This window comes from Pan troglodytes, chromosome 18, assembly GCF_028858775.2.
Source record: "Pan troglodytes isolate AG18354 chromosome 18, NHGRI_mPanTro3-v2.0_pri, whole genome shotgun sequence".
NCBI lineage: Eukaryota > Metazoa > Chordata > Mammalia > Primates > Hominidae > Pan > Pan troglodytes.
Window position 1 is genome coordinate 7,601,572 of NC_072416.2, and position 13,723 is coordinate 7,615,294.

At 50.2% G+C, this 13,723-nt stretch overlaps 1 protein-coding gene across 1 annotated transcript in view; it reads left to right on the forward strand.

Moving 5' to 3' along the window:
* The first annotated feature begins 2,461 nt into the window (after positions 1 to 2,461).
* The window catches only part of SEC14L5 (SEC14 like lipid binding 5), a 60,120-nt gene continuing 48,858 nt past the window's right edge, over positions 2,462 to 13,723 (forward strand). The window contains exons 1-2 of the mRNA XM_016929366.3: positions 2,462 to 2,732; positions 3,439 to 3,552. Of these exons, the coding sequence (XP_016784855.1) occupies positions 3,490 to 3,552 (63 nt within the window). The 5' untranslated portion in view covers positions 2,462 to 2,732; positions 3,439 to 3,489. The remainder of the gene's footprint in view (positions 2,733 to 3,438; positions 3,553 to 13,723) is intronic.

Sequence of the window (13,723 nt, forward strand, 5' to 3'; positions counted from 1 at the left end):
CTGAGGCAGGAGAATCGCTTGAACCTGGGAGGCGGAGGTTGTAGTGAGCCGAGATTGCGCCACTGCACTCCAGCCTGGGTGACAGAGCAAGACTCCATGTAAAAAAAAAAAAAAAAACCCGCAAAACCCAAAAAAAGCTGGAGTGAGTGTTGGTGGCGTTATTAATTCCCTTCCCTGGGGCTGGAGGAGGAGGGAGTGGGGTTCTCACTCCCCTCCAGGCCCCAGTTTCCACTTTGAGCTCTCTGTACCCGCAGGGCTGTCACACCTCTGTCTCCCACGCAGAGTCATTGTCCTCCCTCAATGTTGGGCAGCAGGAGAGGCGGACTTAACGCCTTTCGTGGTGGTAACAGCAGCTAACGGTGTTAACGTTCACTTTGCTCTGTGGCGATGCCTGGGCAGAGCTGGGCATTTCCTGGATGAGCCCGGGTTAGGAGAGTCATCCCTGGATCCCATGTCCCCCACCTACTCACCCTTGTGTTACTCCAGGAGCCATGGGCTATCATTTGCTGCCACCTTGCGACAGGGATGGGAACTTTGTGTCCCATTTCCGCCCTTGATTACCCAAGCCAAGAGTGTGCTGGGCACCTGCTGCCTGCCTGCCAGGTCCCCAGTAAGATCCTTCCCAACATGCGGGCAGCTGAATAAGGCAGCCACTGCCCCTGCCCTCAGGGAGCTCACAGTCTCCTGAGAGAGACCTCCAGGAACCCACAGATACATAAAACGAATAAATGCAATATTAGAATGTGATGCAGGCTAGGAAGGGCAGAGAGGTGGTTTTCACAGGGTGCAGTGACATACTCTAAATATATCAGGGGTTGTCCATCTCCCTGGCCACCTCTGACTTCCCCTGCTTGAAGGGGTGAATTCACCCCACGCTGGCACGTAGTAGGTGCTCAGTAAATGTTGAATGAGTGAATACATGGATGACAGCACTGTCCAGAGCCAATTTCTTGGCTCTTGTAGGCTAAACAGATGAGGAGTGGCAAGGCAGGACTTCTGGGAGCAAGGTTGGTCCCCTGGGAGTCCTGGGAGGGCTGAAAGGGGTTAAGTGTGAGTTAAAATGAGAGTGATGGACAAATGTCACTCTCCCAAGGGAGGCCCCCTTACTCCCTGTTTTATTTATTTATTTACTTATTTATTTTGAGACAGAGTCTTGCTTTGTTGCCCAGGCTGGAGTGCAGTGGCCAGGTAACAGCTCACTGCAGCTTTGAACTTCTGGGCTCAAAGGATCCCCCTGCCTCAGCCTCTTGAGGAGCTGGGACCACAGGCACGTGCCAACACGCCTGGCTAATTTTTTTTTTTTTTGCGACCGAGCTTTGTTCTTCTTGCCCAGGCTGGAGTGCAATGGCGCAGTCTCGGCTCATTGCAACCTCCGCCTCCTTGATTCAAGCGATTCTCCTGCCTCAGCCTCCCGAGTAGCTGGGATTACAAGTATACGCCACCATGCCCGGCTAATTTTGTATTTTAGTAGAGACGGGGTTTCCTCATATTGGCCATGCTGTTCTCGAACTCCTGACCTCAGCTGATCTGCCCGCCTTGGCCTCTCAATGTGCTGGGATTACAGGCGTGAGCCACCGCGCCCTGCCTAAACGAAAAAAAAATTTTTTTGTAGAGATAGGGTCTTGCTATGTTACCCAGGTTGGTCTCCAACTCCTGGGTTCAAGCGGTCCTCCCGCTTCCGCCTCCTAAAGTGTTTGGATTACAGGCGTGAGACATGGCGCCCGGCTTCTTACCTGTTTTAAATTGTCCTTTCTCTCCGCTGGCTCCTTGAGCCCCTTTCCTGCTTATTTTTCTCTCGTGAGAGTTTTTCACCACCTCACACATCATATATTTGCCTTATTTATTGAGTGTCTGTCTCCCCACCGTAGTATAAACTCCACGAGGGCAGGGATTCGTGCGTGTGGCTCACCGGCGGCTCTCCAGCGCCTGGACAGGGCTGACCCCCAGCAGGCGCTCTGTGAAGGTGTGCAGAGTGGGCGAAGGTGCATGCGCGGGCCGTGGGGCGGGGACAGGTGGAGGAGCCAGTCAGACCCAAGTGCAGCGGGACGAGGGCGAGGTTAATCTGAGCAAGAAAAGCGTAAACTGTGCTTATCTACAAATGTAAACAGTACTGTCGGCCAGACGCAGGGTCCGGGGCGGATCGGCCCGGACTCAGGGTCCGCTTGGAGGCAGAGCTAGATTAGGGCGGGGTCGTCCTGTGGCCGACCATTCCAGAGGCTGAGGACCTTGGAGGGCGGGGCCAGTGAAGGGGGAGGGGACTTCCTGAGGTATGACCAATCTAGAGAAAGGACTGGGCTGAGGGCGTGGTCAAACGAGAGACATCTAAAAACAAGGGGCGGGGCTAGAACCAGGGGGGAGTTCGCCTGGGGCGGGGCCAGAGTGGGGCGGGACAAGTTAGGGGGCGGGGCCAACCTGGGCGGGGCCATGGCCGGGGACGTGGGCGGGGCCCGGTCAGGGGCGGGGCCAGGCCAGGATCTCCGCTGTCCCGGGTCCTGGAGCTCTCTCGGCCCGGCAGGTCTCGCTCCCGCCCCTCCGGCCTTCCACAGCGTTCCTTTTTGCAGGGTGTTCAAGGCGGGACACACCAGGCTAGCGAGCCGCGATCGGGCCCCGCCTCAGGCGCTGCGCTCCAGGCCAGGCGGGCGCGGGAGCCCGTAAGCGCTCAGCTCGCGAGCCAGGCGGGCTTCCAGGGCACTTCCCCTAGGCTGCATTCCCAAAGGCTCCCGAGGGCGAGGGTGAGCAAAGCTGCGGGGACCTGTGTGTGCGAGTGCCTCTACGTGTGTGTACGTGTGTCTGCATGTGCGCACGGGTGTGTGTGCGTGTGTGCACGTCTGTGCACACCAGGGGAATTGCGTGCGTGGAGTTGGGCAGGTGCGTGTTTCAGGGTGTGTGTGCAAAGTTGGAGGCGTGTGCAAAAGCAGTCCCGTGTGGGAGGGAAACCTGCGTGTGTGCATGTGTGTGATAGAGACAGTGCTGTGAAATGTGGTGAAGGCTGTGTGTGTATTTCAGGGTGTCTGGGAGGAAAATGGGAGGGCAGGTGCAAGGAGACTTGGGGGTGGGCTGTAGGCCAGCAAGTCTGTGGCAAGCTGCGGGGTGCATGCGTGAAGAGAACCGTGGGAGTGTAAGAATTGCAAATGTGTGTGTGTCTGTGTGGGTGGCCGTAAGGCTTCTGGGGGCCCTCAGTGTGAAGGGGTGGGGGTAGAGGAAAGTTTGGGGGTGCTGACTGCTCTTGGAAGGCTGAGCGTGGTCTGGGGCCATGGCTAATGACAGGGAAGCTGTTGGGGCTTGGCCTGGAGTAATTTGGGGGTAATATCAGCCTTCTCAATTTGAAGGCTGGGGAGCTGTGTGGGTGGGGCCAGGGGCTGCCCCTTACACTTGGTGGGTGGTGTCCCTGCTTCCCGAGGTGGGAGCTGCAACCTCACCAGTCACTCCTCACCCCAGGCTCCGTGCACACCCCTGCCTGGTGACCTCCATTGGTGCTCCAGCGTGAACATGGTGCAGAGATACCAGTCTCCTGTCCGAGTCTACAAGTATCCGTTTGAGCTGGTCATGGCGGTGAGTGACTCCTGATTCTTGGGCCCCCATGTGACAGTTGGAGGGACTTGAGATCAGCTATGGCGGTAGGAAGACGGAGCTCCTTAGACTCCCAGATCAGAAGGAATTAGTGAGTTACTCAGCTGACGTGGTGGGTTTAACTTCTAACCAGTGACCCCTCTGTCCAACCATCCTATCCTCGGCCCAGTGACCAAAACACAAAGTCTTTCTTCCTTCTCCTTGTTGAAGCTGACCTGCTCCCTTACTTTAGACTCTCCTGATAGAAAGCAAAGGTATCAGGGGCCAAGCCACTGCCGTCATTTCATATAATGGCATATCACAGTGATAAATGGAATGGTGGTGATAATGACAACAGCTGTTTATTGAATGTTTACAGCACTGTCTTAACAGATGATGTTTCTTCCAATTCCCGATAGCTGTTATTTTCCCATTTAACCTCCATGAAACTGAGGCTTTGACAGGTGAAGGGATGACACCAAGTTCTATATCTATGCAGAAGTGGAGTCGGGGCTGAGATCCCCACAGAGGAGACTCTAGAACCTCACATTTGACCACAGAGCCCTCCTTCTGCTCACAGACCCCCTTCCCTCCCCTTCAAGGAAGCTGACACTGGGACGAGAGAGAGAATGAGTGGGTAGGTTTGCTTTGTGATGTACTCTGTGTTGTGCAGCAAGTCAGTTGGAGGCCTAGAATTGGCTGCCAGATCCTTGGCCCCCAGGATCACTGGTCTTTGCACCCTGGGGGCAGAAGCTGGACATAGGTGGATGTGGAATTCCTTCTTGGCTCCATCCCTCTGCCTCTCAGCTTCACTTCCCTGCTCAGTAACATGGGGACAATGCTATGAGGTTGCGGGGAGGAGTAAACGAAATAGTTCTTGGTGCTCCTTGCGGTGTGCCGGGCACACAGTAGGAGCTCACAAAATATGCTGTCGCTGTTATTACACCGAAGTCTTGTAAATTAATGTATTGAAAGTGTAAGAAACATTAGCATCCACCCCCATCTGTCCCACCCCAGCACTGACTGCTTAACCCCAGCCTTCTATCCAGGGACTTTCATATCTCTTGGTGGCTGTGTGTGCCTGTGTGTCCAGTCCTGTCTTATTCTATGAATCTACATGCATATATGTTTATTGTCACACAGAGGATTTAAAAGCATCACCAAAATCATCCACATACCTTGTGCTGTTACAGGCAGATGGTTCTAGGACAGCAAAGAGGCAGGAACTGGCTTAGGGTCATATTCTAGCTCCCAAATTGACTAGCTGAGTGACTGTGGGGCAAGTCACTTCACCTCCATGAGCCTCCACTCCCCATCACCAAAATGGGAATCTCCTGGCTTCCAAATCCTGGTGTCATGCTGTGGATTAAATGAATCAATGTGTATAAAGCTCCTGGTACAGGGCTGACGCAGACCAAATGCTCACTGAGATCCAGCTATGATTGTTACTGTTTTTGCAAGTGGCTGAGTGACTTTGCTTCTGCATAATGGGAGTGGAACACCAGGGGATGGTGAAGAGATCCAGGGATGTGAATTCAGATGCCTTAGGGTTCTGCTGTGCTCTGCCATGCTCTGGTTGTATGTTTTTAGAAAGTTGCTGAACTTAAGCCGGGTGCAGTGGCTCACACCTGTAATCCCAGGGCTTTGGGAGGCCGAGGTGCGTGGATCACAAGGTGAGGAGATCAAGACAATCCTGTCTAACATGGTGAAACCCCAACTCTACTAAAAATACAAAAAAAATTAGCCGGGCATGGTGGCATGCACCTGTAGTCCCAGCTACTCGGGAGGCTGAAGCAGGAGAATCTCTTGAACCCAGGAGGCAGAGGTTGTAGAGAGCCGAGATTGCACCGCAACACTCCAGCATGGGTGACAGAGCGAGACTCCTTCTCAACAACAACAACAACAACAAAAGTTGCTGAACTTTTCTGAGCCCCATTTTCTTTTACTTTTTCGAGACTGAGTCTCGCTCTGTTGCCCAGACTGGAGTGCAGTGGTGCCATCTTGGCTCACTGCAACCTCTGCCTCCCAGGTTCAAGCCATTCTCGTGCCTCAGCCCCCTGAGTAGCTGAGATTACAGATGCACACCAGCATGCCCAGGTAATTTTTGTATTTTCAGTATAGACGGGGTTTCATCATGTTGGCCACGCTGGTCTTGAACTCCTGACCTCAAGTGATCCACTAGCCTCGGCCTCCCAAAGTGCTGGGATTACAGGGGTGGCTCACTGCATCCGGCCCCTATTCATATAGCCTTAAGTGCTACATTCATGGGCATGGCTTATTTTCAAGTGCAATGATTGTAAATATTTTCAGAACCCTAAACGTGACAAATTAAGTTGGAATTTATTAAGCACATGCAGTAGATGGTTTTCCATCCTATAGTTAATGTGTCTCAGATTCATGGCAGAGAACCATGGGTCCTTGGACTGTCAGAGAAGGGTGGGGACAATTTCTCTCTTCTTATGAATGAATGAACAAGTGCTTGGGTCTTAGAACATGTGAGCTGCCAGAGCCTTAAACTAAGGGTGATTATTTATGTTTATCGACCACTTATTGTCACTTGGTAGGACTGGGCCCTGTGCGAGGCAAACAGACACACACACACACACAATCACTTTTCATCTTCATGACAACCTTATGAGGCGCATATAGGCATACAGTCATCCCCATTTCACAAATAAAGAAAATGGCGGCTGGGTGCTTATTCATAGAATAAGACAGGACTGGACACACAGTCCTGCACTTGAGCCTAGGCAACAGAGCGAGACTCTGTCTCAAAAAAAAAAAAAAAAAAAAAAAAAAAGAAAAAAAGAAAAGAAAACAAAAACAACAGAAAAACTATATGAATAGGACTAGTAATGTACTCGCATTGCCTGTATTGGGTATGTTAAACATATTTTGTAAGCTTCATGTTCCACAAATGAAGGCAGGGCTCCATTTACTCCCTTTGCTGTTGAGTCTCTAGGTACTGACACCTGTGGGTAAAGTGAAAAAAAGGCTTTCAAATCTATATTATCTGTGGCCAGATATGGTGGATCATGCCTGTAATCCCAACACATTGGGAGGCTAAGGCGGGCGGACCACCTTAGGTCAGGAGTTCGAGACCAGCTTGGCCAACATGGTAAAACCTTGTCTCTACTAAAAATACAAGAATTAGCTGGGCATGGTGGCAAGCACCTGTAATCCCAGCTATTCGGGAGGCTGAGAGAGGAGAATCGCTTAAACCCGGGAGGCGGAGGTTGCAGGGAGCCGAGATCGTGCCATTGCACTCCAGCCTGGGGGAAGAGTTAAACTCTGTCTCAAAATAATAATAATAATAATAATAATAATAATAATAATAATCTTCCTTATCTGTACCTGCCTTAATTTAAGTCATTTGTATTTTTCAGAGGGACTGCCACAACCCTGTCATTCTATCTTCCATACAGTCCTTGTCTGTGAAATGGTCCCAAGCCACAGCAACACTGCCAACAAAGCCACTTTACCAACTGTTTACAAAACATTATTGTCCCCAAAATAGCTGCATAACTCAATGTAACTTGCACACTGTGGAGGCACAAAAGGGGTTTTCTATGCTTAATGTTCGTCTTTGTTTCTCAGTTAAACACTTGCCCTCAGATTGGGTCAGATGCCGGGGAAGTTTCAGATGAACTCAGCTATTTTCACTGCATCCGAGTGACCAGAAAAGCTGGCCTTTCAGTTTTTCTGTTTAACAAAACTGACTTCAGAATCAAAATGCTCCTGGCTTCTTCAAAAGTCCACTGACAATGACACAAATGACTGAAATTGGGCTTGAGTAGTTGATTACAAAATTGTGCTTTGAGGTAACCTTTCTAGACCTGGCTTTAAACATTTTTAAAAATTAATACTCTCACTTCAAAAATTTATCTAGTCAAATAAATGGAGATTTCTCTCCAAATCCCTTCTCACGAATTTTGCTTCTAAAGGGAAGGATTCTAGGGTATCTTTCCTCCTCCCAACTATTTTTTTTTTTAAGACGGAGTCTCGCTCGCTTTGTCATCTAGGTTGGAGTGCAGTGGCATGATCTTGGCTGACTGCAACCTCCGCCTTCTGGGTTCAAGTGATTCTCTAGCTTCAGCCCCCTGAGTAGCTGAGATTACAGGCATGCGCTACCACACTTGACTAATTTTTGTATTTTTAGTAGAGACGGGCTTTCACCATGCTGGCCAGACTGGTCTTGAACTCCTGACCTCAAGTGATCCGCCCGCCTTGGCCTCCCAAAGTGCTGGGATTAGAGGCGCGAGCCACTGGGCCCAGCCTTTTGCTCCCTTTTTTCTTTCTTTTTGAGACAGAGTCTTGCTCTGTTGCTGAGGTTGGAGTGCAGTGATGCAATCATGGCTCACTGCAGCCTTGAACTCCTGGGCTCAAGCCATCCTCCTGCCTTAGTCTCCAGAGTACAGCCTTAGCTGGGAGTACAAGCATGCACCACCATGCCCGGCTAGTTTTTAAATTCTACTATATAAAAATTTATATATACTTTTATAGAAATGAGGTCTCACTATGTTGCCCAGCCTGGTCTTGAACTCCTGGGCTCAAGTGATCCTCCCACCTTGGCCTCCCAAAGGGCTGGGATTATAGGCATGAGCCACTGCGCTCAGCCTTCCTTTCTTTCTTGATAGCATTCCGTATCATTGGGTTCAAAACAATGAGCTTTTATTATCTTGGTAAACAGAGAAAAACAATTAAGACAATGGAGGCAGCTGGAGTATCCAGTGTTGGAGAGGGTCCGTCAGTCCTTTGAATGCCCGGGTCCCAGAAGGTGTGTGGGGTGGTGGTGTCTTTGTGGAGGTCCTTGCATAGAGGACACAAAGGCCATGTGGCTCAGGTCGCCTGAGTCCCGAAGGCCATGCTCTGCCCAGTCCATTGTGAGTTGAGTCTAGGTTATTTGTCTCTTTTCTCAAGTGGGTGGTAAAGAACAAGGGCCGGGCATGGTGGCTCACACCTGTAATCCCAGCACTTTGGGAGGCCGAGGCAGGTGGATCATGAGGTTTGGAGATCAAGACCATCCTGACCAACATGGAGAAACTCCATCTCCACTAAAAATACAAAATTACCTAAGTGTGGTGGTGCATGCCTGTAATTCCAGCTAGTCGGGAGGGTGAGGCAGGAGAATCGCTTGAACCTGGGAGACAGGTTGCAGTGAGCCGAGTTCGCGCCATTGCACTCCAGCCTGGGTGACAGAGTGTGACCCCATCTCAAAAAAAAAGAACCAGACCCACAGGCTCTATCTCTGCTCCAGGCCTCAGCACATTCCCCAATTCTTCTTCTTCACTCCCGACCTCAGGTGATCCTCCTGCTTCGGCCTCCCAAAATGCTGGGATTACAGGCGTGAGCCACTGTGCCCCGCCTCTTCTTCTTTTTTCGATACGGGGTCTCACTGTCACCCAGGCTGGGGTGCAGTGGCCTGATGTTGGCTCACTGCAACTTTTGTCTCCCAGGCTGAAGAGATTCTCCTGTCTCAGCCTCCTGAGTAGCTGGGATTACAGATGGGCACCACCACGCCCGGCTAATGTTAGTATTTTTAGTAGAGATGGGGTTTCACCGTGTTGGTCAGGCTGGTCTCGAACTCCTGGCCCCAGGTGATCTGCCCACCTTGGCCTCCCAAAGTGCTAGGATTACAGGTGTGAGCCACTGCGCCCAGCCAGTATAATATATATTTTTAAAACTACCTCATTCAGGTGTGATTGACACATTAAAAGCTATATGTCTTTAACGTACACATCTTGAATGTGTCTGGTGATAAGAAGACACCTGAGCGTACAATATTTTTAAGGTTCATCCACATCTTAGCATGTATAGATTCTGCCTTGTTTTTATGGCTAAATAAATACTTCACTGTGTATGAATAGACCACATTTTCTTTATCATTCATTAGTTGATGGATATTTAAGTTGTTTTCAGTTTGGGGGGACTATTATAAATAGTGCTGCTATAAATATTTATGCGCAAGTTTTTGTATGAACATAGTCTTTCCAAATAAATCTCTGTTGTTGGCCAGGCGCGGTGGCTCACGCTTGTAATCCCAGCACTTTGGGAGGCCGAGACGGGCGGATCACGAGGTCAGGAGATTGAGACCATCCTGGCTAACACGGTGAAACCCCGTCTCTACTAAAAATACAAAAAATTAGCCGGGCGTGGTGACGGGCGCCTGTAGTCCCAGCTACTCGGGAGGCTGAGGCAGGAGAATGGTGTGAACCCAGGAGGCAGAGCTTGCAGTGAGCCGAGATCGCGCCACTGCACTCCAGCCTGGGCAAAAGAGCAAGACTCCATCTCAAAAAAAAAAAAAAAAAAGAAATCTCTGTTGTGAATGGTACTGGTTATTCAATGGGTTTTTGAAGATTCTATTTTAAATTTTATTTAAGGCCAGTTGTGGTGGCTCACGCATGTAATCCCAGCACTTTAGGAGGCCGAAGCAGAAGGATTGCTTGAGCTGAGGAGTTTGAGACCAGCCTGGGCAACATAGGGAGACCCCATCTCTACCAAAAATAAAATAATTAGCTGGGTGTGATGGTGCACACCTGCAGTCCCAGCTACTTGGGAAACTGAGGCAGGAGGATCACTTGAGCCCAGGAGATTGAGGCTGCAGTGAGCTGTGATGTTGCCACTGCACTCCAGCCTAGGCAACAGAGTGACACCCTGCCTCAAAAAATAAAATTAAAAAAAATTTTAAAAATTTTAAAAATATTTAACAAACTCATACACGGCACTGAAGTTCTGCCACCATGCCTGGCTAATTTTTTCTAATTTTTAGTAGAGACGGGGTTTCACTGTGTTAGCCAGGATGGTCTCAATCTCCTGACCTGATAATCCACCCTCCTCTGCCTCCCAAAGTGCTGGGATTACAGGCGTGAGCCACCGCGCCCGGCCTCTTTTTTTTTTTTGAGATGGAGTCTTGCTCTGTCACCCAGGCTGGAGTGCAGTGGCATGGTCTCGGCTCACTGCAACATTCACCTCCTGGGTTCAAGTGATTCTCCTGCCTCAGCCTCCTGAGTAGCTGGGAGTACAAGTGCCCGCCACCATGCCCAGCTAAATTTTTGTATTTTTAGTAGAGGCAGGGTTTCATTATGTTGGCAAGGCTGGTCTTGAACTCCTGACCTCAGGTAATCACCCAATTTAGCCTCCCAAAATGCTGGGATTACAGGCATGAGCCACCGCGCCCGGCCCCAGACACTGCTCTGAGTCTATTCACTTATTAATTCCTCATAGCCACCCCATGAGATGAGTTCTGTGGGCAGCCCATTCGACAGAGGAGGAGACTAAGGAGAGGCTTATCCAGGGCTCCAAAGCAAACATGTAGCAGGTGGGGACTCAACTTCATGCAGTTCGGTCCCTCAATTTACACCCCAACTATGAGCTCTACCATTTTTCAGAGCTGGATGGAGGATCTGAAGTTACTGAGCTGGCGTCTGGGCCAAGTGCATGGTCCCAGCAGAGGCAGTTACCATCAGGATGCCTTTACCCCTTCGGGACCCTGCAAGGGAGAATACAGCCCAAGCCGTCAGGCCCTGGCCCCTGGCACACCGGCCAAGCCCGGGAGTGTTTATTCAGCGCTACCTGTGGCCAGCCCTTTAGGCTAGCTCAGAGGCAGGTCAATTATAGCAGCCTGATCTGTAGCAGAAGAGGAAATTGAGGCTCAGCAAGGTCCAGGAGACTGTCCCTCAGTGACCAGTGTTTATGGTCCCACAGAGCCACAAACCGGGTGACTTAGAACAACATAAGTTCATTGCCTCACTGTTCTGGAGGCCAGATGCCTGAATTCAAGGTGTGGGCAGGCCCACACTCCCTCTGGAGGCTCTAGAAGGGGATCTGCTCCTGGCCTCTCTCCCAGCCTCGGACAGTTCCTTGACTTGGGACAGCAGAACTCCAGTCCTCACATAGTGACTCACTGTGTCCAGATTTCCGTTTTTTATAAGGACACCAGTCGTATTGGATTTATAAGGACACTCCAATGGCCTCGCTTCAACTTGATTACTTGTAAAGACCTGTTCTCCAAATGAGGTCACATTCACAGGTACCAGGGCTTAGGACTTCAACATATCTATTTTAGGGGTTACATTTCACAGTTGGGATTTGAACTCAGGGAATCTGACCCCACAGCCAGAGCTCACAGCCAGACTTTCCGGATTCTGGCTCTGACTTTTCTTTCTTTCGTTTTTTTTTTTTTTTTTTGACAGAGTGTTGCTCTGTCGCCCAGACTAGAGTGCAGTGGTGCTATCTTGGCTCATTGAAGCTTCCACCTCCCAGGGTCAAGCGATTCTCCCACCTCAGCATCCTCAGTAGCTGGGATTACAGGTGCCCGCCACCATGCCTGGCTGATTTTTGTATTTTTAATAGAGATGGGGTTTCACCATGTTGGCCAGGCTGGTCTCCAACTCCTTACGTCAAGTGACCCCGAGGTCACTTGAACTCCTGACCTCAGGTGATCCACCTACCTCGGCCTCCCAAAGTGCTGTGATTACAGGCCTGACCACACCTGGCCTCCTTCCTGCCTTCCTTTCCTTCTTTCCTTCCTTCACCCCTCCCCCACTTCCCCTCCCGTCCCCTCCCCTCCCCTCCCATCCCCTCCCCCCCACCCCTTCCCCTCCCTTCCCCTCCCCTCCCCTTCCCTTCCCTTTCTCCCTCTCTATTTTATTTTATTTTATTTCTTTTTTGAGACAGGGGCTTGCTCTGTTACTCAAGCTGGAGTGCAGTGGTGCAATCATGGCTCACTGCAGCCTTGATCTCCTGGGGGTCAAGTGATTCTCCCACCTCAGCCTTCTAAATAGCTGAGACCACAGGTGTTCACCACCACGCCTGGCTAATTTTTTTTTTGAGACGAAGTTTCGCTCTTGTTGCCCAGGCTGGAGTGCAGTGGTGCAATCTTGGCTCACTGAAACCTCTGCCTCCCGGGTTCAAGCAATTCTTCTACCTCAGCCTCCTGAGTAGCTGTGGTTACAGGCATGCACCACCACGCCAGGCTAATTTTGTATTTTTAGCACAGATGGGGTTTCTCCATTTTGGTCAGGCTGGTCTCGAACTCCCTACCTCAGGTGATCCGCCTGCCCTGGCCTCCCAAAGTGTTAGGGTTACAGGCGTGAGCCACGGCGCCTGGCCGCACCTGGCTAATTTTAAAAAATATTTTTGTAAAGGTGAGCTCTCCCTATGTTGCCCATGCTAGTCCGAAATTCCTGGGCTCAAGCCATCCTCCTGCCTTGGTCTCCCAAAGTGCTGGGATCACAGATGTGAGCCACTATACCTGGCCTTGACTTTCCATAAACATTTGTGCACCAGCAGCAGTACTGTGGCTTTAGGAATGACCTGGTCCCCTTTTGTCCAGCCACTGCCCAGGTGTTCCTGTGGGGCCCCAAAGCCCAGTAGCGTCAGGTCATCTCTGTTTTGCAAACCTAAATAAGGAAGATGGCTTGGAGTAGAACTTCCTAAGCAAAAGGCTTTTCCTGTGGAGGAAGGGTTACGGAGGTAAGGTTCTGTCCTTCAGCAATTACATGTTAAAATATTTAAAGATCTGGCCTTGTTGTATTGTTAAACAGCTTGTAATTTAGCCAATGCGTTATTAATAAGAAGCAGCTTGTGAAGGTAAATTATTGTGGCTTAGGCCAAAAGCAGTTACAGTTGGATTCGCTGTTACGGAGGTAGTTTTAACAAAGCGGCAGGGGCCTTATTTAAATGAGTTTAAATTAGCTCCCTGGAGCCCGTCATCTGATCCTGTTGCTAACAGATTAAGGCAAGCAATGTTTTCTACCTTGAATGCTGCTCTGATTTGCGATGGGAGAACAGAGGTGATCCACTGCCCTGCATAGTTGTCTTCTGATTTCCGAGGGCCCTGAAATAAGTGTAAGGCCCTCGTGCATTCATTTCTGTGTGCATTTATTTATGCATTCATGCATGTGTGCATTCCACAAATATTTTTTGAGTTTTTGCTGTGTGCCGAAGGCTGTGCGAGGTGGATTCCTAGCACTTCTTTTTTTCTCCAATGTCAGAGGCTCAAATGTGCACTGATCTAGTACTTTTTTTTTTTTTTTGAGACAGAGTCTTGCTCTGTTGCCCAGGCTGGAATGCAATGGTGCCATCTTGCGCATGGCAACCTCCGCCTCCCAGGTTCAAGCCATTTTCCTGCCTTAGCTTCCCAAGTAGATGGGATTACAGGCGCCTGCCACCA